This window comes from Artibeus jamaicensis, unplaced genomic scaffold (genome assembly GCF_021234435.1).
Source record: "Artibeus jamaicensis isolate MK-2021 breed Jamaican fruit bat unplaced genomic scaffold, CSHL_Jam_final contig_519, whole genome shotgun sequence".
In the NCBI taxonomy this organism is placed as follows: Eukaryota; Metazoa; Chordata; class Mammalia; order Chiroptera; family Phyllostomidae; genus Artibeus; species Artibeus jamaicensis.
The window spans coordinates 51840124-51866250 of record NW_026521871.1 but is presented as its reverse complement, the minus strand read 5'-3'; the positions used below and the strand labels follow the sequence as shown (position 1 = coordinate 51866250).

At 45.7% G+C, this 26127-nt stretch overlaps 2 protein-coding genes across 7 annotated transcripts in view; one reads left to right on the top strand and one right to left on the bottom strand.

Annotated features, from left to right (window-relative positions):
• Positions 1 to 12783, bottom strand: part of ZKSCAN7 (zinc finger with KRAB and SCAN domains 7) — a 29030-nt gene extending 16247 nt beyond the window's left edge. The window contains exons 1-6 of one of the 6 annotated variants that reach the window (XM_037148312.2): positions 12461 to 12783; positions 10296 to 10834; positions 6407 to 6575; positions 4874 to 4965; positions 4423 to 4549; positions 1251 to 2667 (exon numbers count right to left, since the gene is read on the bottom strand). In XM_037148312.2, coding sequence (XP_037004207.2) covers positions 1251 to 2667; positions 4423 to 4549; positions 4874 to 4965; positions 6407 to 6575; positions 10296 to 10718 — 2228 coding nt within the window. In that variant the 5' untranslated portion in view covers positions 10719 to 10834; positions 12461 to 12783. The other 5 variants (XM_037148308.2, XM_053669330.1, XM_037148310.2 and 2 more) reach the window with 5 other exon arrangements.
• Positions 12784 to 13166: 383 nt separating this feature from the next.
• Positions 13167 to 24944, top strand: LOC119051525 (zinc finger protein with KRAB and SCAN domains 7-like). The gene is made up of 2 exons (XM_053669284.1): positions 13167 to 13178; positions 23968 to 24944. The coding sequence occupies exons 1-2, from the start codon at positions 13167 to 13169 to the stop codon at positions 24778 to 24780; spliced, it is 825 nt and encodes a 274-aa protein (XP_053525259.1). The 3' UTR covers positions 24781 to 24944.
• Positions 24945 to 26127: the final 1183 nt, after the last annotated feature.

Genomic DNA, 26127 nt, shown 5'->3' with positions numbered 1-26127 from the left:
CATGGAAGAACGAGGACACAAGGAAGCTGCACGAGAGACTTGCCCAGGATCACACACCTGAGAAACTGATGGATTCAGTATTGAGCCCAGGCACAAAATTCATGTACTTAACTATGATTCTACATTGTTTCTTCTAAAAACAGGAATAGAAGTAAACTACCTACATTCTATAGAATATATATCAAAAACCAACAATGAAGGATCAGTATTGAGATGCCCAGGGGTACACACAGAAGGTATCAGTGAGGTCTTTGTGTATAATATCTTATGAGATGCTACTTCCATCTGTAAAGGCTTCTAGTGTGGTGGGAGAGACAGGTAGGTAGAATGTATCCAATTCAAAGATGGTTCAATTCGAGGAAAGTTTTAAAAAAATTTATTTATCACTAGTATGTGAAAATTATTACCTATATGCTAGAAAAAATGGATACCATACCCAACCTCAAAGAGCCTACAATAGGTTGGTATGAATGTACACACATATGGATTAAGTCGAGGATAATTTAGAAGGCAATTTAACAGTTGCTCATGGTGGCACCAGCTAATGTGAAGCACTGAAGTCAAATGAGTAAGATGAATAAAGAAGGGGCTGAAGAAAAAGTCTTTCACAGATGAGGTGGATCTGGAAGGATCTAGAAATGACATTGATATGGGAGGTTCTGAGGGACAGATTACCAAATGGGAAAAAGAAAAGTTTTTCTGAATAGGGAATACTGGCGATGAGGGTATAGACTAGGTCTAAGTTTAAAAAGTAGGTAAGGAGGGCCACAGCTGAGAGAGTAAAGAATGAATCAGTCTTGGAGAATGACTTTATAAAATAGAGGAGGTGGGCTAGAATAAGGGAGACACAATCTCTGTCCTTCACAGTGTGATGATGGGATGCATAACTAAGACGAGATACATTTCTACACAGTTGAAAGAAAAAGACAGTAACAGAGAGAATGGGAGAAATTAGGGTGGGACAGAAGGGAGGGAGGGAGGGAGGGAGGGAGAGAAGGACGGACGGAAGGGAGGGATAAAACCCTACAAGTGCATAAAATGTATAGTCCATCCGTCCACAATGGTGGGCAGGGGATGCACTGTTCCCCACTCCCCCACCCTCATGACCCAGCACACAGCACTCAGAGGACGGCCCACTTTCACTAGTGGCTCCTGGAGGGGAACAGAGTAAACACCCTTCTTACAAAGAAAGCTTAATTCCAAGTGCCTTGCTCTCAACTCAGGAAGCTGACTGAGCCAGACCTGAGTGCTTCTCTCCAGTGTGAGTTCGCTGGTGGTGGTTAAAAGTGGAACGCTGACTGAAGGCTTTCCCACACTCACCGCATTCATAGGGTTTCTCACCAGTGTGAACTCTCTGGTGCACAATCAGTTGTGAGCTGTCACTAAAGGCTTTCCCACAATCATGGCATTTATAGGGTTTCTCCCCAGTATGAGTTCTCTGATGTACCATCAGACTGGAGCTGTAACTGAAGACCTTCCCACACTCAGTACATTCATAAGGTTTCTCGCCAGTGTGAATTCTCTGGTGTATGATGAGGTGTGAGTTTTGATTGAAGGATTTTCCACACTCATTGCATTTATAGGGCTTTTCACCTGTGTGAAGTCTCTGGTGTCGAATAAGACATTTACTCAGGCTGAATGCCTTACCACACTCATTGCATTCAAAAGGTTTTTCTCCAGTATGAATTCGCTCATGGTCGGCAAGCTGAGAGTTCTGATTGAAGGCTTTCCCACACTCCCTACATTTGTAAGGCTTTTCCCCAGTGTGGAGGCTTTGATGTCGAGTAAGACATTTGTTACGACTGAAGGCCTTGCCACATTCAAAACACTCATAAGGCTTCTCCCCGGTGTGAATTCTCTGATGGTCAATAAGATTTCTATTAGAACAGAAAGCTTTCCCACACTCCTTACACTTGTAGGGTTTCTCCCCAGTGGGAAGCACCTGATGTTGGACAAGACTTTTACTGTGAATGAAGGTCTCCCCACAGTCACTGCATTCATACGGTTTCTCCCCAGTATGGGTTCTCTGGTGGTCAATGAGTTGGGAGCTCTGAGTGAAGGCTTGTCCACATTCCTTACATGTATATGGTTTCTCCCCATCATGGTGTCTCTGGTGTTGAATGAGATGGGAGCTGTGCCTGTAGGTCTTCCCACACCTGCTGCATTCATAGGGCTTTTCCCCTGTGTGGGTTCTGAGGTGAACTATGAGCTGAGAGCTCTGCCTGAAGGTCTTGCCACACTCGTTACACTCATAGGGCTTCTCTCCAGTGTGGATTCTCTGATGGCCAGTGAGGTGTGAGCTCCGATTGAAAGCTCTGCCACATTCATCACACTGATAGACTTTCTGTGACTTCAGAACCCGCTGTTCTGCAGGACTGGAAGGCAGATTCTGATGAGTCCCAAGTTCCTTATAGTCTTCACATCCACCTTTCGTGGATTTGTTCTTATCCTCACAGGTTATTTCCAGGAAGTCACTTTCCAGTCTGCTCCCTTCCTCCTCTGAGGGTCGTGCCTCCAGCTTCCCTACAGCATCTGCACAGGCAATTCCAGCTCCTGGTGCCCCAGGATCCACCCCATAGAGGCCTCCTGGTGTCCCAGCAGATGACCCTGATCTTTTAGACATTTCCTGCCCTGGAGGCAACTCTGACTTCTTCATCTTAGTCTCACCTGATGCCAAAAAAAAGAAGAAAAAAAGCTTTTACTTACTTCTTGTCCTACTGAGAGATCAGAATCATCAGGAGTCCATGTACCTGAAAAAGCCTTCACATTATGGGCAAGGAATGAGGTGATGCATCGAGAACAAGAAAGAAAATGAAAAATGGCTCAAATTTTTGTTCATGGTCAGAAAGACAAAGGGGGAAGAAGGCTGGTGGAGACGGGTAGATAAAAAGCCATTAGGACAGAGATATCTGAGTCAGCAGAGTCACGTGAGTAGGGCAACTGAAAAGCAAGAGACCAGATGTAAAGATTGTCTAAACTTCTTCCAGAAGTCTCTTAGGTGCTATGCATTCTTAGTAAATAATAAATAGTAAGATGTTGTCTATGCATGACACGGTACAGTTCCATGATTCACAAGATGTTAAGGAGAGAGGATGGGGGCAAAATCCTCAAATCAAATATGAGAAAATGCATTGACAAGTGTGAGAGTTTAAAGAAGATTTACATCATGAGGGTATAGTTAGAAAAAAGCGTAAAAAAGGAGTGATTCTGGTTGATAGCTTGTGACAAAATTTGGAGAAGTCATGCATTCAGAAATGCTGGAGGAAAGTACTGAAGGGGAGTGCAAAGGGGGATGTTCTAACCTTGGAGCCCTGTACTGTTAGGAACTGGTGCCGTAATGCTTTAAAAATCGAGATAGGCATCATTAATAATGCAATATAAAATAAAGTGTGACTTTTGTACCTCAATAATCTGGACTCATCAGGAAACTGAACAGTGGAATACATGCTTTTGAATTCTAGAACTTTTAAATACAAAAGTTGGGAGAAGGAAGAGCAATCATGCTTGTAGTTTAACACAAACTCTTTCATGCATTTCAATCATGTCTAAGCCAAGGCTACAAATCATCATGCTACCTTCAATGTACAAGTGATAGATTTCTGAACCCCTGACTCCTGAGCCCACCCCATCCAGAGCAAACTTGTCAGTCACAGACCTGTGCTGACAACTGCACCTTCAAGGAGCTGCCCTGCTCCAGTACTTCCGGAAGGAAAAGGGGAGGCAACCAGGCCTATGCCCAGCAACCCAGCTGATCCCATGATGGACCACCGGTTACTAGATGAGGCCCAGGCGTTACAGCCAAGTGTAGTTAGCTTTTCTGTAGATTAGTCATCCTTCTGCTGTGGCCAGAATCAAAGTTCTTCCCAGAGATGATATTTAACAGCTGAACCACCCTTGGAATCCATCCCTAAGTAAATTCCAAACGGAAGTAGGGCAAAAGAAATACAATTGCAATAAAGAAGAAGCTCAAGGTGAAATGGTGCATGGGGAGAAGCCAAGCCATTAGGAGCCAATTCAACATAGTGTAAAATTCATTTCCGTTTGTTGCTGAGGCTCCCAGGCTCCCCAGGCTCAACAAGGCCCTGCTTCCCAAAGTCGGGTCTAGCCGGTCAGTTTGTACAAGTTTCCCGTCCCTTTAGCCTTATTCTAAGTAATGTAGCTAATTACTTAAAGTCACTTGAGTGGGTCTCTATTCCTTATAAATACAAACTCCAAGTAAACCACCCCAGCTCAATTCACAATGAAGTAAAGAGAATGGCCACGAGTGTTACAGCTGGGTGATGGGTGCAGAGAGGGTCATCATACTGTTCTGCTTTGTCTATGTGGGCGACTCTTCAGAATGAAAAGTCAAAACAGAAGAGAAATAGAGCAAAGACAATGTGAAGGCTGCAGCTGCTAGGTTCCCGGGCACAGACTCATTACCCAGTGAGGCCACGCTGCAGTAAGTTTCCAGCATGCTGTTCTGGTACAGGGCTCTCTGACTTGGTGCCGGGCCTTTCCACTTCTTCCCTGTGCAGTCTGCAGACAGGAGCTCCCACGCTGCAGACCCCTGCAATGACAAGCTTCGATCGCTCAGAGATATTCCCTCCCCCAAAGGGCAGAGGGTCATCAGGGATACCAGGAGCACAGGGTAAGGGCCCTGGTGGGCAAAGGGGTGGAGGAGGCAGAAGCTGGGATGACACATCTAAAAGGACAAGTCCAGGGCAAGAGACAGGCCAGGAACTCAGCAGGCAGCCCCAGCTCCAGAGGAAGCAAGAAGACAGGGAAGCCACAGGACCAGTCTCGCCAGGGGCCAGAGCCCCGCAGACGACCTCTAGCTGTTCCTGGGACACAGACTTGGGAACTCAGCAAAGACACAAAGAACCAAGCTCACCTGGGGCCCGACCATCCGAAGTACAGCTGCTGCTGCTTGGTGTCCTGTGCTCCCCACTTGGGGAGGGGCAGGTGTGGGGGAAGCACATGGAGCTGAGGGAGGAAAGAAATCTCTAAGTGGATGAGCCCTGCCCTTGGCTCCAGTAAGGCTGTACCCCACTGAGTGGGTTCAGGAGGATGCAGGCAGCTCCACACACACAGATGCTCACCCCTTATCCATACAGGCGTTCCCCTGCATGTGCTGTGAATTTTCCATAGAGGGTGCAGTAGAACGTCTCTGGTCAAACTGAAAACTGGCCTTCACTCTCTTTAACCTCCCATAAGGAAGTTACACTCTGACCACTCCCTCTCCACATGTTTCCCTAGCACCTGCCTTGCCCAGCTTCCCTGAGATCTCTGTGCCCTCTCCACCCCAATCCCTGGTTTGTCTCCCTTCTGCTGTGCTCTCATTTGGACACTCCAGGCCTCAGAGCTTCCTGTTCTCCGTCAGAGACCCCCCTGACTCTCACTGCTCTAACGATGCTCTTCAGTTCGCAGTTCTCTCCTAGACCTCTTTCACAAGCTCCTAGCTGCTTGGAAATTTCACTTGGTGTCCTACAACACCTTAAGTTCAGTGGCTCAAATGCATGTTCTTATCAACTTCCTTTCCTGACCTCCCAAGTTCGGTTAATAATTCCAGATATTGGCCAAAACCCTCTAAATCCCCCTCCTGTCCCTTGCCCCATGGATTTTCCCTCATAGAGTCCATCACATCGATCACTTTCCACCCCACTTAAGCTCACTCAGGCACTAATTGCCTCACATCTATTCTATGTCAACCTCCTACTGGCTCTCTGTCACTGGTCTCCCCATTCAATCATAATTCTCACGTGTGAGTGTAATCACCCTGAAATTGTCCTAACACACATCATCCCACATCCCCCACAATCCTCCTGGCCTTAACTCTAAGGCCCTGTACAAATAGTCCCTATGCTCTCCAACACAGTCCTCCTCGACCCCACCTCAGTAGGGTCCAAAAATTAACCACTTAGAGTCTTTGCTTATATTCTCCACTCTGGGGCCCACCACCTTCCTCTGCCCTCTCAATTTCTCCCTGATTTTTCACTGTCCAATCCCACTGCCACCTCCTCCAGGAAGCATCCCTATACATCCCAGCTCCCCATTAACAATGTCCACATTGCTCACTTGTGATGGCATCAGATGCCTGGGGACAGATGTCACTCATGTTTCTTATGAGGTTGTCTCTTCTTACACTCCGCCAACTAGGTAACCAGCTCTTTGAAAGTGGTGACAGTGTACTATGTGTCTTTGTTCCCAATAGTGCCTTTCCCATGACATGTGCTTGACGGAAACTTGCTAAATACATGAATGACTGGAGAATAAGCAAAAGGGAACAGACAGAGTCACTGGGAAAGGAAGGCAGAGGGTAGGGCAATGAAAGATCCCAACAGGGTGGGAGATGGGGAGATGAGGGAAGGCAGGCTCCAGAGAGAAGAGAAGGGTGACCAGAGGCCAGAGTGGAAGAGGTGAGTACCAGAGTGCCCACTGGGGGGTTGGCGTGCCTCTGGGTCATGAAGAGGCTCCAGGTGGCCTCCAGCAGCTGAACCATCACTGACGGGGGAGGTAGGAGGAGATTCCTCTGTTGCACTCAAGCCTGTCAGCTCCTCCAAATGCATTTCCTGTTCCTGTGCTGGAGCTGAAACCTAGAGACAAGGAAATACAACTGGGTTCAAAAGAGCACCCTTGTAGGTGCAGCATCCAAAACCTCTAAGAAGCAACCCAAGAAAGAAAGCTAGGGACAAGCCGAGCCAGAGTATCCTTTGGGCTACACCAGTACAGCCTAACTAGGGGGAGAAACTGTCCAAGCAGGATCTACAGCTCGTAATCCTACTTGCATCCCTCTGTTGACCTTCCTGTTAGAAGCCTGAAGACCAGACTATATAACCACTTCCCCTCTGTGCCAGTTCTTCAGACACAGATTTGCTTTAAGAATCACCTAGAAAAAGGAGCCAGGATAGCAAACACTCCCTACTTCTGGGCCTAACGAACGGACCAACTGGAAGTACCCAGGGAACAGAAAATGAGAGGCACAAGTACCTGCACATGCACAAATACTGCTGCTGAGACAGATGGCTGGAGCAACACCCCAGAACGGTGGCCGACAGACCTCAAAAGAGGTTTCCCAAACCTCTCAGCAAAGTGTTTCCTCTTCAGAGAAACCACCTGACCTCACTGACAAAGCAAGGACAGTCGCCCTCTCAGTCATAGTATGTGTTCATCTCTGTATTATCTCACTTACACCTTTACTGCCTGTCTCCCCAATGAAAAACAACAGCTTTTGGTCCTGACCACCAGCTCTTAGGACAATGCCAGGCCTCCACTGGTGCTCGATCAATAATATTGCTGACTGACTTCCTCTCAGTATTTTGCTGTGAGTTTTTAGGTTATCTGCAAACTCAGTTTTCAATATGCACTACTGCACTTCAATAATTTGTATAAGTCGAATAAGATCAGATAACACTAATCTTTAGAGACCTTGAGAACATCTCAAAGCACAGACCTTTTATTTCTAACCGCTGCTTGCTGTTCTCAGAGCAGCTCCTTGCACTCTCACGGTTCCTATTGTGACCAGCAGTTAGAACAGAAAGCCGAAAACACTAACCTACATAAATCTCCTCTACCAGCTCCCTCGTGCTGGCACGTGCTCACTGCAGCAGGAGGATGACTGCTCCCTCAGTCAGCCTTGCAGGATCTGTACCGCTGTGAGGTGAGGGGACACCTGCTCCTGTGGCCCATTTGTACAGAGCAGTGGTGGGAGCAGGAGGCTACCCGGGTCTGGGCTTCCCGGGCTCTCCACTGGATGGTCTTCTAAGTGGGAGTTGCAGCTCTTAAATACAGCAGCCATGGGGACTGGCAGAAGGTGGAATTTAACTGCACTCTGACAGCACAGCCTCGTAATTCACCAGCCATTAAATCCTGGCACCACTCCTGTTCTTTAGCTGGGACTCACAAGTTTCCTTTACAAAACCCCCATTCCAATTTTCAGTCTAAGATGGCGTTCCGCAGGACACTAGGGGACAGCTGGGGGCCTAGAACCCAGGGAGAGGAAAAATCCTGGCTCCCACCATTGGTGGGAATCAGTAATGTCAGCAATAACCACACTGGCCCAGTCTCAGGGACAAAAGGTCTGTTTCCTAGCTCTGTCATTTTAGATGAGTCACTTAACCTTTCTGTGCTTTATCACCTGTCAAATCTGGTTACTATCTGCCTATTTTATAAACCTGCTAGGAGCTGAAATAAAAGAATATAAAAGCATTTGCAAGCTGTGTGCTGCTGCAGCCCTCTGCAGCCCCAGTGTGTGTGCACACACACTCCCTTCTGCTGGCAGGCTGACTCTGATTTGCCCTGGTAGTGCTCAATCTCCCCTTGGCAAACTGCCATGCAAAAGCTGGCTCATCCCTTTAGCCATAAATATGCTGCAAGCCCTCGCTAGGAGACACAGCTCAGCTCTCATGTCTTCGTGTCAGAAACATGAAGCTGACAATAGTGGCACAGTGATAAGGGTGGTCCAAACACCCTACTCCTAGGCTGGAGCCAGGGGAGCTTGACTGCCAACTGACGACTGTCAGTAACTCTCTTGGGTTTGTGACTCAGTCATTTTTTTCTGAGCTCCCTGGATAAAAAAAGACTGAGTTTTAGTGGAGGGAGCAAACTCTTATGCATAAAGCAAACGAAGATAGAAAACGGGAAAGTTTTCATCTCCTCACCAAATGGCACTGTTCTTCAGCCCCTTGTCTTCGCCCATGGTTGGGGTCTACTTGTTCCCTAGACCCCGGAGATGGCTGATTTATTTCTGTGTTTACTTGTTTACACAAGGGAATAATGGTTGACATTGGATTTGATTAAGCCAGATGGACAGGAGCTGGTACTCCTAGAAAAAGGTCTAGCCCTAGGACTCTGATCAACTGGTGTTGATTCTCTAGGCATAGATATGTAATTGTTTTTTAAAAAAAGATTTTATTTATTCATTTCTAGAGAGAGAGGAAGGGAGAAAAACATCGGTGTGTGAGAGTAACATCGATCGATTGCCCCTTGAATGCCCCTACTGGGGACCTGGCCCACCACCCAGCAGGTGCCCTGACTGGGAATCAAACAGGCAACCTTTCAGTTCTCAGGCCAGCACCCAACCCACTGAGCCACACCTACCAGAGAGATAAGCAGTTTTTTTTAAAAGCACTGAATAAAATTATGTGATGGGTACTCAGGAAGTTTCATATACTGGTTTTTTTTTAATAAACTGCGAAGGAGTAAACACAGAGGTGACCCTAATTCACCCTGGTTAGGGACATGGGAGCAATCTGGGCCTTGTCGGGAGGAACTGACTCACCTGTGGTCTTTTGCTGTGCCAGTTTAGCACTAACCTAGGTGCTGCTGTGAAGGTATTTTGTACATGTGTTTAAAGTCCATGACCAATTTACCTTAGTATTGTAGACAATCTGGAAGGGCCTGATTCAACCAGGGCTAAGACCTAACATTCAGGGCTGATGGTTCCAATGAAGAGAAATTCTGCCCGTGGACAGCAGCTTCGGCCTGTGCCCGAGAGTCTCAGCCGGTCCTTCCAGTCGGCCTGCCCTACAGATTCCAGACTTGCCTCGCCAGTTCCCAAAATCACACAAGCCACTTTCCAGCAATAACATCAATACAAATATTTATATATACGTAAAATTTCCTACTGGTTTTTCTTCTTTGGCTGAACTCTGATGACACACATGGTCACTGTGCCACCTAGCTCTGTGGCCCTAGGGGACAGATTTCTCTCTGTTATCACTCTTTTGACTCTCCAGCTTTTCCTCTAATTTGAATTATCTTGGCTTTAAATTTGAGAGAACCCAGGGAAATAGGAAAAATTGAAAGTCAATAGGCAAAAGGACCCCAGCTGGGTTTGGAAAGCAAAAAAAGGAACAAATGATTACGAGGCCCAGAAATGTCACCTCTCACAAGGCGAGGCACCTCTCACAGCACCAGGCAAGGAGAGAGAGCTGACTCTGAGAAGTCTGAGGAAGGGAGTCAGGAGAACTTCTCAAATGAGGGCTCGCATCACCAGTGCTCCAAGCTTGACCTCTCCCCGTATGTTCCCGCATCCTAACCAACGTGCAGATCCTCTCCCTGCCCAGAGTGCTGTGTGTATCTTCAAAGTGAAGCTGGGCTCATGAACCCCTATTCACAAAGAGATTCACAGCGTGGATGCAATTCACATTTTGTTTATCGCTTAGACACAAAACGATTTCCCTTCTATCCATGAGGGGCTCTGGAATCCTAAGGGCAAACCGGCCTAGGGACTAAGGAATGGAGAATGCCTACTCCCAGGCTATCCTAAACACTAGAAAATGGTTCTAGATGCCATTCTAGACTCAGCTGCTCACCTCTCCCAGTCCACTGAGATGTCTCTGGAAATCCTCCACCACAGCCACGGCTTCCTCACCACTCTCAGGGTGATGCAGCTGCACCCAGGTCCGAATCTCCCCCGGCAGGATGCTCAGGAACTGCTCCAGCACCAGCAGCTCCAGGATCTGCTCCTTGGTGCGTACCTCTGGCATCAGCCACCAGTGGCAGAGCTCCCGCAGCCGGCTCAGCGCCTCCTGTGGCCCAGACATCTCATGGTAACATAACTGCCTGAAGTGTAGCCGGAAAATTTCACACATGGGAGGGTGGTTCCTTTGGAGACTGCAGCCCTGCCTCCAAGTCTGGCTTCCTGGCTCCTGCTTTACAGTCAGGCGCCCCTCCTGCTTCTGGAGAACAGCACCCCTGGAGATAAGACCTAAAGCTCCCCTGCCTTGGGTGGCCATTATAACCCCAAAGAGAAGCTTGTTCAAGCAGCAGTTTGTCCAGTTAAAACGATGGTCTGTAATTCAGGTCTCAGGAGCTGTTTTCCAGAGTTGAGGTGGGGTGATGGAAGTGTCACCTACAGAAACATTGAGAGAGAAATCAGAGTCCCCAGAGTATTCAGTAGTGGGCTGATGACAAATCCTCCACATTTAAAAAGCAAAGCTCCAGAAGAGAGAGAGAACAACCAGGGCAGTCTCTCTAAGTATCTCTCCAAGTAATTTCCCTTCTTAAACTTTCAGTGGCTCCCATAAGCTACAGGGTAAAACCAAAATATCTATGCGTAGCATTCATAGCCCTTCACAACCTAGTCTTAGGCCCCTGTTCTAGACACATCCCCTACTACTTAGTCCTCAGGAACCCGGGCTAGAAAGATAGCAATGAACTCCAGATATGGGAAATACAAGATGATCCAAAGGGTGCATAAAAAATATTGAGTAGTTATTTAACTCCTATTTAGTGCATCTCTTTCTCTTTATCTTCACCTGAGGATATGTTTCATTGATTTGAGAGAAGAAGAAACATGGATTGATTGCCTACTGTATCAACCCCAACTGGGGTTCAAACCCGCAACTTCTTGGTGTAGGGGACGACACTCCAACCAACTGAACTACCCAGCCAGGCAGCATGTTTTATAATGTGCATTAAATTTGTAAAATAGCACGTATCTTTAATTTACAAACAAACCTATGTTGGAAGTAGGAACATGCTCAACACTCTTCCCCCTCCTCTGTTGAGATACAAAGGCACAATAAAGTAAGTCTGGGACTAACGCTCTAGAGAGCTCTCTAATACTCTTGCCCTGGATTTTTCTTCTTCCTTCCAGCTTTTGACAAACTCCTACTCATCAGTCAAGACCCCAATGCCATTTGCTCTAGAAGGCCTCCCTGACTACCCCACGTGGAGAGAGAGCTGGCAGCCTCCTTCCCTCACCCTCTCACCATAACACTGTATGTTAACTGGTGTACATGCAACTTGACACTCACACCCTCCAAGCCCACTAGCTGGCCACCAAAGGAAAGGAACCCTATGGAGTTAGAAAATGCTGGACCTTTTTCTCCTCAACCTTCCCCAGAAAACCTTCCTGATGTTTCCAGGCTTTTAAGCATGGCTCTGCCTCACGGAGGGCACATCGCCTTTTTCATTCAAACTTGTGTTTGGGGTTTACTCGGCTGTCCCTCCCATTTCTCGGAGGACTCAGAGGGCTGGGCTGGTTCCCAGTCTTCTCCAGCCGCGTGTGTACTGACACACGGAACGCCTGTTCGGTAAACGAATGAATGTGGTTCACTTAGCTGACACTGAAGGAGGGGGCGACTTTTATTCAGTTTATGCATTTCAAAACTTTGGAAACCAGCTCTTTACTGATAACCAGGGCATGTGCGCTCTGCTTCCAATTTACCATGCACCTCGGTAACCTGGGGATGCTACTTCTCACTAGGCCTCAATTTCTTTAAAAAAACAAAGACAGACTTAAATGTAACCTGTGAACTCTTAGATCTCACCATACATGTCTAACGTTCTGGCCCTTTTCCTACTTCCTTCACTGTTCCAAATGCTCAACAGCTTATCTCATCTGGATTTTAAGGGTCCAAGTCACTCTGTTTGAATTTCCGACAGCGTCCGACCCACTTCAGACGCTCCGTATTGTGTCCCTGGGCAAAGCCGGGAAAACACCTCTCTGCGCTTCGCGTTCGACTAGGCTCACCTGATCACGGCTGCCCTGTTCATTGCTGTACCCGCAGGGGCCCGGGTCCATGCCGGGCACAGCTGGTCAGGGCAGTGCGTCAAAGAGGCTGTACATCTTGCCGCTTCTGAGCGCCACAGGGACGGCGCCGCCAGCCTCCGGCGCAAAGCGTGGACCCGGCCAGCGTCACCGACTGGGGCTGGTGGCTCCAGCCCCAGGACCCCGGCCCAGGCAGCACCTCCCTCCCAGTCCCTGAACTGCTCACTGGGGAACCGTTGTAGGACTCCGCGGAACAGAGTTGCGGTGCGGAGAAGCAGAAAAACAATGGCCGGCCCGGAAGTGAGAGGGCCTCCACTTCCGGATGCTCCAGGAACCCGGAAGTCACGGCGTTGAAGGTGGGCTCACCGGGACTATTCATTCCCGGGCCAATCACGCCACTGGGAGGGAAGCAGGGAGCGGATGCGATTGAAACTTCAGGGTGTATTTCTCAGAACCATTAAAGGTCTGGGCAACTGGAGTCTCTCTAGCTCTACCCTATCCCCTCTTGGTGGCCTTGGGAAAGATATCCAAACATCTGAAAAATGCAGAGCATAGCGTGTGCCTCTTGGGGCTGTGAGCAATGAAATGGGTAACGAGATTAAGTTTTTTTATTCTCAGAGCTTTTGCATGCTCAAGTGGTTGGCTTCATTTCTGTAAGGGCCAGTGTTTAGACTTTATAGGTACCACCATGGCCACCACTGTGCGTCTGATCTACCATGACTAGGTTAGGTCCCAGTGGGGAAAACATGCATTTTGGGACCTTGGGACACCTGCACCTTGGGACACCTGCATTTGAGCCAAAGACAATCCCAGAAGGCTTGAGGTCATGAACACTACCCTGGCCTCTCTTGGACACTATCACATTAGCCTTGGTATAGAGCTAACAACAGGTAACCCAAATGCTACATGCCTAACGCAAAACTCTCATCTATTCTCGATTCTGAAGCTCAACACATGTTCCCATCTCTGTAAAAGGCACTGTCATTCATCCGGAGGCTCAAACTAGAACTCTGGATGCCTTACCTTTTCTGGGTGTCCCTGGGCAAGTTAAGCCTTTGTAGTGCAGTGTCCTCACCTGTAAAATAAAGATAATAACAGTACCTAAATAATAGAATTGATATGAGGACTGAATGAGATAATTTATTATATATATATATAATTACTTAAAATGGTGTCTGGCACATGGTAGGAATTATAGGTGTTCTTTAGTATTATGTTTCCTCCCATTTCTTCATTCCCTGTATCCAGATCATTGCCAAGGTCAGCCAAACCTTTTCACTATTTGTATGTAATAATAACAACAACAACAGAAAATACTTAACACCACTTACTATGCTGCTCTGCACCCTGTATTAAGTCCAGCCTAAGGTGAGAGCGCCTGTCAGAAGGGTGTTCTCAGGGGCCTTTCGGATTTACGAAGACCACAAAGAGAGGAGCACAGCCAGGGCTAGAGATTTTCTGCCCCCAAACTGTTTAGACCTCTAGGTATCAACTGTGTGGACTGTCCCCTTTTCAGAAGCCATGACTCCCTTACCCTAAAAAGAAGGTGGGGCCCTAGAACCCACCCCAGCCTCTTCTCTGTAATGTAGGCAGGAATCCCCAGCTACTGCGCTTGGATAGTGGATGGGGCCCAAGCCCTAGCTACATAGGAGACTCTCCTATCACCTTGAAAACTACTTGGCTTTCAAGACATAGCTGAGAAACCCCCTTTTCCAGGAACTCTTCCATGTACTGTATTTCCCCACCTGGATTAGATGTCCTTTCCTTTGTGCTCCTGTGGTGGCCTGGCACGTGCTTGTCATGGCCCTTATTTGTCACACTGCATTAACACCAAAGACTTGTCAACCTCCGCTGGCCCTCCCAGTTTCCTAGAGAGGCCACCAAGGCCCAGAGCAGTGACTTGCGTGCACAACTGGCTTGGCAGAGATACCTGCCCAGGGTGTGTGGGCAGCAGGAGGGCCTTGAGGAGGCAGCGCCGGAGTCGCTGAGTGGACGGGCTGGGTGTGGGGCGCGCCTGGGACCGCTGTGACACGTGGGTGCGGGTGGAGGGGGTGGGGGTGGGGGGGTGAGTGTAAGAAAAGTAAAAGTAGCTGCAATCTGCTGTTTTCTTTGGGAGGCTTTCTGCTATTTTTAACATTTATGCTATAATTATGTAAACTCATATACATGTATATGCATATTTATATGACATGGAATAATATTGTTGATATTTCTTTTTTCCTTTTGATGGGGGGCTGTGGGATGAAAGTACTTGTTCTTCAGGAATTCTGTGAGTGTACAGAGGGACCAATCGGTGGATAGCACATCTTTAACCTTTTGTAAATTAAAGTCTTCGAATATAAAGTCTTTGAAAATAGCCTATTTTAATTGCGCACACTTTTTGCTCACTTTTAATGGTTGTTCTGCGTATTGCTGAATTTTGCCAATATTGCACCTCCAGTGCTCGCTGACTGTAAGATAGTTTAACTCAACACCCTTTCCTAAAATGGATCTCCTGGTCATGGACCAGGGCTCTCCACCTTTACGAGAAGTGAGGGCAAAGGCAGGAGAGCAAAGAAAGGTGCCAGTGGAGGAAGATTCTGGGTGAAAGTGGCTGCAGCTTCCTGCCTTTGATCGGGAGAAGGGCAATGAACGTGAGAGACACATCCAGGCTCAACTTTGTTCTGGACCGATTTTCAAGGCCCAACCTTCAGTACCCTTGACGGTCAGGTAGGCAATGGGGAGAGGGAAAGTGAGGAGGATGGCAAACAGCAGCCCACAGAGAATTGAGAGGATCTAGACCCGCTACCTGGCCCGCCTGCACCTGTGGGGAAGATGCCATTGTGTTGATCAGGCAGGACTGGAGACCTGTCCCCCTCCAGTGGGAGCTGAGTGCTTTCTAGGCTCCATTCGCCCGGCCAGAAAACTGCCTGCAGGTCTCGGACTGCTTGGTTGCATCCCTCTTTCTCGTGGACTTCACCTTCACCCCACCTGTCCCCTCCAGTAAAGGCAGATACCACCTGTGAGCAAAGGGACAGGGCAGCTGAGGTCACGCAGTAGAGAGGACCGCCTTGCGCTCTCCACAAATGACACAGTGGCAAAGACAGACCTGGGGAGGTCTAGCATCTGCATATTGGTGCTTTTTAAACATGTAATCCATGTATTTTACTTTCTAATTATTTAATTTCTTATTGAGGGAAATCAACATATAACATTAAGTTTCAGGTCTTTTACAACATAATTTGATATCTATATATTATTGCTTTTAAAAAGCTTTTGGGGGACTTCCGCCCAAGATGGAGGCATAGGTAGACGTGCTGTGCCTCCTGGCACAACCAAAAGAAGGACAACAAAAATTTAAAAACAAAAAACAACCAGAACTGACAGAAATTTGAACTATATGGAAGCTTGACAACCAAGCAATTAAAGAAGAAATATTCATTCAGACCGGTAGGAGGAGCAGAGTTGGGCAGCCAGATGGGAGAGGACTCGCTGCAACGTGTTAGCTGGAGGACCAGGGTGGGCAAGGCAGCGGCTAATGGACTTGGGGAGGCAGCGGATTGTGGAGGGGCATGTCGAGGAAGGTGACAGCTGGTGGACCGGGCGGTCCCACACTCGCTTGCAGATAAGCCAGGTGAAATTGGGGAGCGAGACACACCATGCAACCCAGGGTCCCAGCGCAGGGAAATAAGGCCTCAAACACTGATTGGAAACACCTGTGGGGGTTGAGGTGCCAGGAAAGACTCCCAGCTTCAGAGGAGTTTGTTGGAGAGACCCACAGGGTCCTAGAACGTACACAAGCCCACCCACCTGGGAACCAGCACCAGAAGGGCCCAGTTTCTGGGGGAAGCGGGCGGAGGGGACTGAAATATGACAGAGAGTGGACAGAGAGAGGAGCAAATGCCATTGTTCCCTCTCGGACCCCACCCCCACATATAGAGTAACAACCCTTCGATGTGGGTTGCCCCGCCCTAGTGAACACCTAAGGCTCCGCCCCTCATATGTAACAGGCTCGACCTGACCAAAAAATTATGACTGAAACAGAAGAACAAATCAAAGCCCCAGGGCCAATACTTCTAAGGGACAAAGAGATAGCCAACCTATCAGATGCACAGTTCAAAACACTGGTGATCAGAATGCTCACAGAATGATTGAATTTGGTCGCAAATTAGATGAAAAAAATGAAGGCTACGCTAAGCAAAATAAAGGAAAATGTACAAGAAACCAATAGTGATGGCAAGGAAACTGGGATTCAAATCAGCGGTGTGGACCAAAAGGAAGAAACATCCAATCAGAAAAGAGTGAAGAAACAAGAATTCAAAAAACAAAAAACAAAACAAAAAACGAGGAAAGGCTTAGGAACCTCCGGAACATCTTTAAATATTCCAACATCCGAATTATAGGGGTACCAGAAGGGGAAGAGGAACAGCCACGAGTGGAAAACTTTTTTGAACAAATAATAAAGGAGAACTTCCCCAATCTGGCAAAGGAAATAGAGTTCCAGGAAATCCAGGAAGCTCAGAGAGTCCCAAAGAAGGTGGACCCAAGGAGGAACACACCAAGGCACATCATAATTACATTAACCAAGATTAAAATGAAGGCCCTGGCTGGTGTAGCTCAGTGGCTTGAGCTCGGGCCTGCAAACCAAACAACTGCGGTTTGATTCCCAGTCAGGGCACATGCCTGGGTTGCAGGCCACTTCCCAGCAGGGGACGCACGAGAGGCAAACATACATTGATATTTCTCTCCCTCTCTCCTTCCCTTCCCCTCTAAAGACAAAATAAATAAAATATTTTTTAAAAATATAAAAATGAAGGAGAGAATCCTAAAAGCAGCAAGAGATAAGGAGACAGTCACCTACAAAGGAGTTCCCATCAGACTGTAAGCTGATTTCTTAAAAAAAGATCTTACAGGCAAGAAAGGAGTGGAAAGAAGTATTCCAAGTTGCCATGTCCTCTTCCAATGATGTTATCTGACATGGTCTGGGCATGGAGGATTCAAGTTCAAGGAATTTGTCTCCCTGGAAGAGAACGTGGCATCCAAAATGGGTTAACAATTGGCTATTTTATTTTAATTATTTTACTCTTGCTACTGAATATAGACATTGTACTGTACTTACTTATTCCTGTGAAAATCACCCAAGAGGAGGGAACAGTTCAGGGGAAAACATTAGTATTCCCCAGGAAACTGCCTGAAAGGTTGGAAAAATCTCCAGATTCCCCTCTCCCTTATAGAGGGGAGTATAACAGCCAGGGTAATATAATTGTTAACCATAAGAGAAAACATGTCAAATTGTATAAATTACCCTGGTTTGAGCAACTTAAAACGATCAGGACTGCCATAGTGTACCAGAAATAAGAAAAACAAGTTACATGTTTGTTTGGGTAATCAAAAGGTGGTGGGATTGTTAGACACCTGTATTTCAGGTTCATTGATTCACATAATTCCTATTAAGTTGTACAAAATAATTTCTTGACCAGAGAACAAAGTTCCGTCTAATGAAATAGTCCCTGAATGTTTAAAAGGTGGAGTAACAGCCCCTCCTTTACCTTGAATAAGAATATATATCAGACAGGCAAAGAAATAACAAAACCTGGCTAGTTATTACAAACTAAACACGTAGAAACAGTTACTCAAGAGTCAGAGTTTATAGTACACAGAGAAACATTTTAGACAGAAAAGGACAGATAGCTAAGTTAGACATCACAAAAGCCTTATAATAAATTTCCTATTATCTCTACTCAATCTAGCGTATCCTTTTGACCCATGATAAATTCTGAGAAACTTTAATATACAATTAAGACATTCAAATTCTGTACATACAGCTATTTTTAATGGTCCGATTCATGGCTCTCCTGGTCAAAATAATCTTTGTTTAATATAACTGAATCTATGGGAATTTTCATTTTTCTGGTTACCTTTGTATTGATTTTTTCTGCTTAACTGATCATGCTATACTGCAAATGTTAATCACTACCTAAAATGAAAATATAAAAACCTGCCTGTACTTGCAATAAATAGGACAGAGGACTTGCGCCAAGATGGAGCCATAGGTGGAAATGCCATGCTTCCTCACACAACCAAGTTTAGAGACAACTAAATATTAGCAACAGAAAACACAGCCAGAACGCAGAAAATTGAACTTTTCGGAAGTCTGATAACAACAAATTGTTCAGTCTGACCAGTAAGAGGGGCGAAACCAGCAGCTGGAGGAGCGGGGTCGCACAGGAAAACTCCGTCAGACGGACTCGGGCATGCAGAATCCAGGCGCAGGGTTGGACCTGGTGGGCAACTCAGCGAGCGACCAAGGGGAAACAGCGAGGGAGCAGGGCTGTGGGTTGACTGTGGTCTCGAATCTGTGCGTGGATAGACAAGCGAGGGAGTGGGCGATTGGACGAGAGCCAGCAGCCCCAGCGGCAAGGGGCAGCAGAGGGCCCCGCCATTTCCCTGCTCTGACCACGCCCCCACATACAGCGTCTCAACCCAGCGACCTGGGAGTCCAAGGCTCCCCTCCTCGTACTTAACAGGTGTGAACAGAACAAAAATGGCTCAAGAAGATCTCAAAGCCCCAGAGCCTATAAATCTAAGTGATGAAGAAATAGCAAAACTCTCAGACGTACAGTTCAAAACACTGGTGATCAGGATCCTCACAGAACTGGTTGATTATACCCACAAATTAGATATACATATGAAGGCGAAATTGATTGAAATGAATGGAATTACACAGGAAATCAATAGCAATGAAAAGGAAATTGGGTCTCAAATCAATGGAGTGGACCAGAAGAAAGTAAATAATGGCCAAACAGAAAAGAGTCAAGAAGCAAGAATTCAAAAAAATGAGGAGAGTCTTAGGAACCTCCAGGACATCTTGAAATGCTCCAACATCCGAATTATAGGGGGTACCAGAAGGGGAAAGGCACAGCCACCAGTGGAAAACTTATTTGAACAAATAATAAAGGAGAATTTCCCCAATCTGGCAAAGGAAATACACTTCCAGGAAATCCAGGAAGCTCAGAGAGTCCCAAAGAAGTTGGACCCAAGAAGAAACACACCAAAGCACATCATCATTACATTAGCCAAGATTAAAATGAAGGAGAGAATCCTAGAAGCAGCAAGAGCTAAGGGGACAGTCACCTACAAAGGAGTCCCCATCAGACTGTCAGCAGATTTCTCAGAAGAGACCTTACAGGCAAGAAGGGGCTGGAAAGAGGTATTCCAAGTCATGAAATCCAAAGACCTACAACCAGGATTGCTCTATCCAGCAATACTTTCATTTAGAATGGAAAGACAGATAAAGTGCTTCTCAGATAAGATCAAATTCAAGGAGTTCATCATTACCAAGCCCTTATTATATGAAATGCTAAAGAGACTTATCTAAGAAAAAGAAGTTAAAGAAACATGAACAGTGAAAGGACAGAGGGGGCAAACTCACAGTTATTAATAAAAAAGCAACCACACCTAAAACAAAAGCAAACTAAAAGGACAGCTAGATCAGGAGCAGAACCATAGAAATGAAGATCACATGGAAGGTTAGCAACAGGGGAGTGGGAGGAGGAGAAGGGGGGAGAAGGTGCAGAAAATAAGTAGCATAGACAGTAGATAGAAAATAGATGGGGGGGGCAAGAATAGTATGGGAAATACAGAATCTAAAGAACTTGAGACACATGGTCATAAACTAAAGGGGGGTAATGGTGGGGATGGGGGGTAGGGTGAAGGGGAATTGGGGGGCGGGGGGAAAGAAGAAGGGGGGAATAGAACAACTGTAATGGCATAATCAATAAAAATAAATAAATAATTTTTAAAAAACCTCACAAAAAAAAAAGAAAAATAAATAGAACAGAGCTTCACTGTCCTTTGAGGTGTGATATTGTCTGTTACCCATCGCCAACGCCTTACCCACCTTTGGGAATCCCTGGACCCTGCTGCGGCTGGACCGCAGGTACCAAGTCATGATAGGCAAGGACCTACATCCAAGATTGTTTTATCCAGCAAAGCTTTCAGTTAGAATGGAAGGGCAGATAAAGTGCTTCTCAGATAAGGTCAAGCTAAAGGAGTTCATCATCACCAAGTCCTTATTTTATGAAATGTTAAAGGGAGTTATCTAAGAAAAAGAAGATAAAAAAATATAAACAGTAAAAAGACAGCAAATTCACCTAAACAACCACACCTAAAACAAAAACAAACAACTAGAACAAGAATAGAACCACAGAAATGGAGATCACATGGAGGGTTATCAACAGGGGAGTGTGAGGGGGAGAGGGGGGGAAAGGTACAGAGAATAAGTAGCATAAATGGTAGGTAGAAAATAAACAGGGGGAGGGTAAGAATAGTATGGGAAATGTAGAAGCCAAAGAACTTATATGTATGACGCATGGACATGAACTAAAGTGGGGGAATGTGGGTGGGAGGGGGTGTGCAGGGTGGAAGGGAGTGAAGGGGGGAAAATGAGACAACTGTAATAGCATAATCAATAAAGTACATTTAAAAAATAAAAAAGCTTTTTGGTTTGCACATAACATTTATGATATGATGCATAAAAATGTATATCATTTTATCTATTTTAAGGTGAAAATTCAGTGGCATTAAATACATTTATACTATCACCATTTGAAATTATAATATCTTCAACTTGCAGAATGCACTTATTTGCTCATATTCTGGTTATCTTTGGTGTTAGTGTTATGACACCACTAAGACATATTTTTGCAAGAATAATTAAAAAGAAAACATTTTGTTTGCAGTTTATTTCCTATAGTACACAGCGCACGAGGCTGTAAATGCTCAACAAAAAATGTATGGGGAGAAAAAGAGCAAAATCGTTTTGTTGTTGTTATATTCCTATACAGGCCACCTTTATTTACTTATTTTTAATTTAAATTTTTTTCAATGAACAGTTTCATTCCATATTATTTTGTATTCATTTCAGGGGTACAGCATGGTGGTTAGACAATTATATGCTCTACAGAGTGTTCTTCCCCTTGAGAGTTCCAGGGCCCACCTGGCAGCATCTACAGTTATTACAACAAAGTCTTGTTTATTAGGATGATTGCTTTTTAGAAGGAAGGAGTGGAATGTAAATACAGTTTGTTAAACATGAGGTGCATCTCTAACCTGAAACCTCCTTAGGCTTCCAGAGTCCAGCTCTCCTTCCAAAGTTGAGTAGTGGGCAGGAAAGAGTACCCTCCTGTTTCAAACTGTTTACAGTTCATACTGAAAACTCATTAATAGTAGGTCAGTTATCTGGCAAAGGAAGTGTCAGGGAGTGTGTTTAGCCGTGTTTTGATTAAGGGAACTTCTTTCTGTTATACATGCATGTGTATGTGTGAGCATTCAGGGACCAGTGAGGCTGCTCTAACATGTTAATGCTGAAGAAATCAGACATGTTTTGGTTGAAAAAGTAATCCTTCCTGTAAGCTGGAAAGATGTGAATGTTTTGCAGACGAACCTCAGTATGTCCTTAAAAGGGAACTGACAAAAGCATCAACAATATGAATCCGGCTGGTGCATCTCTGCACACCACACCCCTCTCCTTTCCTGCGGCGTGAATAAAAACTCACTCCCGGCTTCTTCACTCTGGCACCTTCAATAACCAGGTCCAAGCAGCCTTCCGCGAGCCCCGTGACACCTGGAGGTTGTCATTGCAGGGGTCTGCAGCGTGGGAGCTCCTGTCTGCAGACTGCACAGGGAAGAAGTGGAACGGCCCGGCACCAAGTCAGAGAGCCCTGTACCAGAACAGCATGCTGGAAACTTACTGCAGCGTGGCCTCACTGGGTAATGAGTCTGTGCCCGGGAACCTAGCAGCTGCAGCCTTCACGTTGTCTTTGCTTTATTTCTCTTCTGTTTTGACTTTTCATTCTGAAGAGTCGCCTGCATAGACAAAGCAGAACAGTATGATGACCCTCTCTGCACCCATCACCCAGCTGTAACACTTGTGGCCATTCTCTTTACTTCATTGTGAATTGAGCTGGGGTGGTTTACTTGGAGTTTGTATTTATAAGGAATAGAGACCCACTCAAGTGACTTTAAGTAATGAGCTACATTACTTAGAATAAGGCTAAAGGGACGGGAAACTTGTACAAACTGACTGGCTAGACCAGACTTTGGGAAGCAGGGTCTTGTTGAGCCTGGGAGCTTCAGCAACAAATGAAAATGAATTTTAATGCTACTGTTGTTCTGGGAGTGTAACTTAGCTGCTCCCTGCACATCTGCTTTCTCTTTTTAGTGATTGTGGTTCTTCTTCATGGGATTAGCTGGGTTCCTTGGCCCAAGCATGGTTGCCTCAGCTTCCCTATGAGAGAAGACTGGGGTTTGATAGTTTCCTGGAAGGAAATGTTGTGGGTTAGGTTCTTTGAATGACAGGTCTAGGAAAGCAGTAAACTCTGGAGAAGTGGGCTGAGGAGTCATTTTAGTCTCAGTCAAGGGGCCAGAGATCTTTAACTTTCCATGCACTAAAATGGTATAAAGGCTGTGGTTCTGTTTAAGAAAAAATGAACCAAAATTTTTGTATTGAGATGACTGTGCTACTCTGCCTTCGACTTGCTTTTATATTTAAAAATTCTAGAATTAAAAAGCAAATATTCAATTGTTCAGTTTCCTTATGATTCCATACTATCAAGATATCAAAGACATAATTTGATTTATAGTTCAAGTTACTGAACTCACACTGGGGAGAAACCTTATGAATGCAATGAATGTGGAGTGGCCGTCACCAGTCCAGTTCTACAGTGTCTCCAGGAGCCCTGGTCCCAGAGCTCTGCTGTCTCTGTTAATACTCCCAAACCCATGGCTTCTCAAAACCTTGTCACTGTCCTGTCATATCTGAATCACTCCTTTTTTACATTTTTTTCTAATTATACCCTCAGTAATGGAAATCTCCCTTCCACTGTCATGTTTGCCCATGCTATGTCTTATATTTAAGTTGAGGTGTTTGCTCTCACTCTCCCCAATGTCTTTGTTAAGAATCATGGAACTATGTAGTATCATAGTTCTTAAAGATCTTAAGAAATTATCATTTGCAAAGGACACAGAGTATCACAGCGACTTCGGGAAGGTCAAACAAGCTTTGCATCTTGTCTTTCTCCTGCTTTTCAATTGCCAGCCTCACTTGGCCGTGCTGACTCACCATGTGTCTGTCATAACGACTCCTCCTTATTCACCCTCCTCACCAACCTTCCCCACCTTTGTCTTTCTGACCATGAACAAAAATTTGAGCCATTTTTCATTTTCTTTCTTGTTCTCGATGCATCACCTCATTCCTTGCCCATAATGTGAAGGCTTTTTCAGGTACATGGACTCCTGATGATTCTGATCTCTCAGTAGGACAAGAAGTAAGTAAAAGCTTTTTTTCTTCTTTCTTTTGGCATCAGGTGAGATTAAGATGGAGAATTCAGAGTTGCCTCCAGGGCAGGAAATGTCTAAAAGATCGGGGTCATCTGCTGGGACACCAGGAGGCCTCTATGGGGTGGATCCTGGGGCACCAGGAGCTGGAATTGTCTGTGCAGATGCTGTAGGGAAGCTGGAGTGAATTCATACATTCACTGTATGAATGCAGTGACTGTGGGGAGACCTTCATTCACAGTAAAAGTCTTGTCCAACATCAGGTGCTTCACACTGGGGAGAAACCCTACAAGTGTAAGGAGTGTGGGAAAGCTTTCTGTTCTAATAGAAATCTTATTGACCATCAGAGAATTCACACCGGGGAGAAGCCTTATGAGTGTTTTGAATGTGGCAAGGCCTTCAGTCGTAACAAATGTCTTACTCGACATCAAAGCCTCCACACTGGGGAAAAGCCTTACAAATGTAGGGAGTGTGGGAAAGCCTTCAATCAGAACTCTCAGCTTGCCGACCATGAGCGAATTCATACTGGAGAAAAACCTTTTGAATGCAATGAGTGTGGTAAGGCATTCAGCCTGAGTAAATGTCTTATTCGACACCAGAGACTTCACACAGGTGAAAAGCCCTATAAATGCAATGAGTGTGGAAAATCCTTCAATCAAAACTCACACCTCATCATACACCAGAGAATTCACACTGGCGAGAAACCTTATGAATGTACTGAGTGTGGGAAGGTCTTCAGTTACAGCTCCAGTCTGATGGTACATCAGAGAACTCATACTGGGGAGAAACCCTATAAATGCCATGATTGTGGGAAAGCCTTTAGTGACAGCTCACAACTGATTGTGCACCAGAGAGTTCACACTGGTGAGAAACCCTATGAATGCGGTGAGTGTGGGAAAGCCTTCAGTCAGCGTTCCACTTTTAACCACCACCAGCGAACTCACACTGGAGAGAAGCACTCAGGTCTGGCTCAGTCAGCTTCCTGAGTTGAGAGCAAGGCACTTGGAATTAAGCTTTCTTTGTAAGAAGGGTGTTTACTCTGTTCCCCTCCAGGAGCCACTAGTGAAAGTGGGCCGTCCTCTGAGTGCTGTGTGCTGGGTCATGAGGGTGGGGGAGTGGGGAACAGTGCATCCCCTGCCCACCATTGTGGACGGACAGACTACACATTTTATGCACTTGTAGGGTTTTCCTTTTTTTTTCCTGTTTTAAAATATATTTTATTTCTTTGTTATGCATCCCATAATTGGACTGTGTGCTTCCCAGGAACAGAGATTGTATCTTTGTTATTCTCTTCCACCTCCTTCATTTCTCAGTTTATAGAAAGTTGTCAAGACCTCTTCACTCTCTTTTTTTCTTTTGAATTTTTATGAGTTATTTGGGCCAAACTGACATGACAGAAAGAAGATCTCAAATGTTCCTTCTTTTCTCTTGTCTTGGCCCTTTTGAAACTTTTATTTCAATCTAGAGCCTCATCACTTGCTCACTACCTAGAAAACCTTTTCTTCTTCCCATTGCTAATCTCTGCCCCTCATAATCCTGCTCACCTGGGAAAGACTTCCTACTTCAAATGCTTGTTCTTTCCCCCAAAACTATTAACTTCAACACTGTGAATTAGCCTGAGCTACAGTTTACAGTTGTTAAATTGTCTTGTCAGCGATTCACAACTTAATGCATGTGTGCACACTTGCACACCCACTGAAGGTAGGCTCTTTGAGGGTGGGTACAGCATTTTATTTTCTTTCATCATGTGGATAATAATCTGCATGTACTAGTTAAATAAATAATTTAAAAAAATTTGACTCTCCAGTGCCATGGGCAAATTACGCACCCATTCTTAAAGTGGGCACAAGTTTTCCTGCCACCTCTGGACCAAAAATTGTAAAGACAGCTGTCAGAGAACATGATATGTGAAAGCCTCACTCAAATATTGTACATGTACCCCTGGGAGACTTTAACAAATTTTTTGGTAACTTCTACTTGAGCCAAAATTTTGAGGACATGTCTGGAACCTCCGGGAGTCTTACTACCATTATCTTAGCCTGAAAGATCAATCTCATCCTGCTAATATGTACTTTTCCCTGCTAACTGACTTTAGTGCTGGACTAGCTGGTTCCATCCTGATGCTTAAGTAAATGAGTTTAAGAACTGCCTCAAAATTTGCTGCAAAGAAAACCTGACATTTCTGGCTGTGGCAAAGATGATCGAAAGTCCCAGTTAGCCCTGGCTGGTGTGTCTCAGTGGACTGCGCGCTGGCCTGTGGACGAAGTGTCACCAGTTCAGTTCCCTGCAAGGGCACATGCCTGGATTGTGGGCCAGGTCCCCAATTGGGGGTG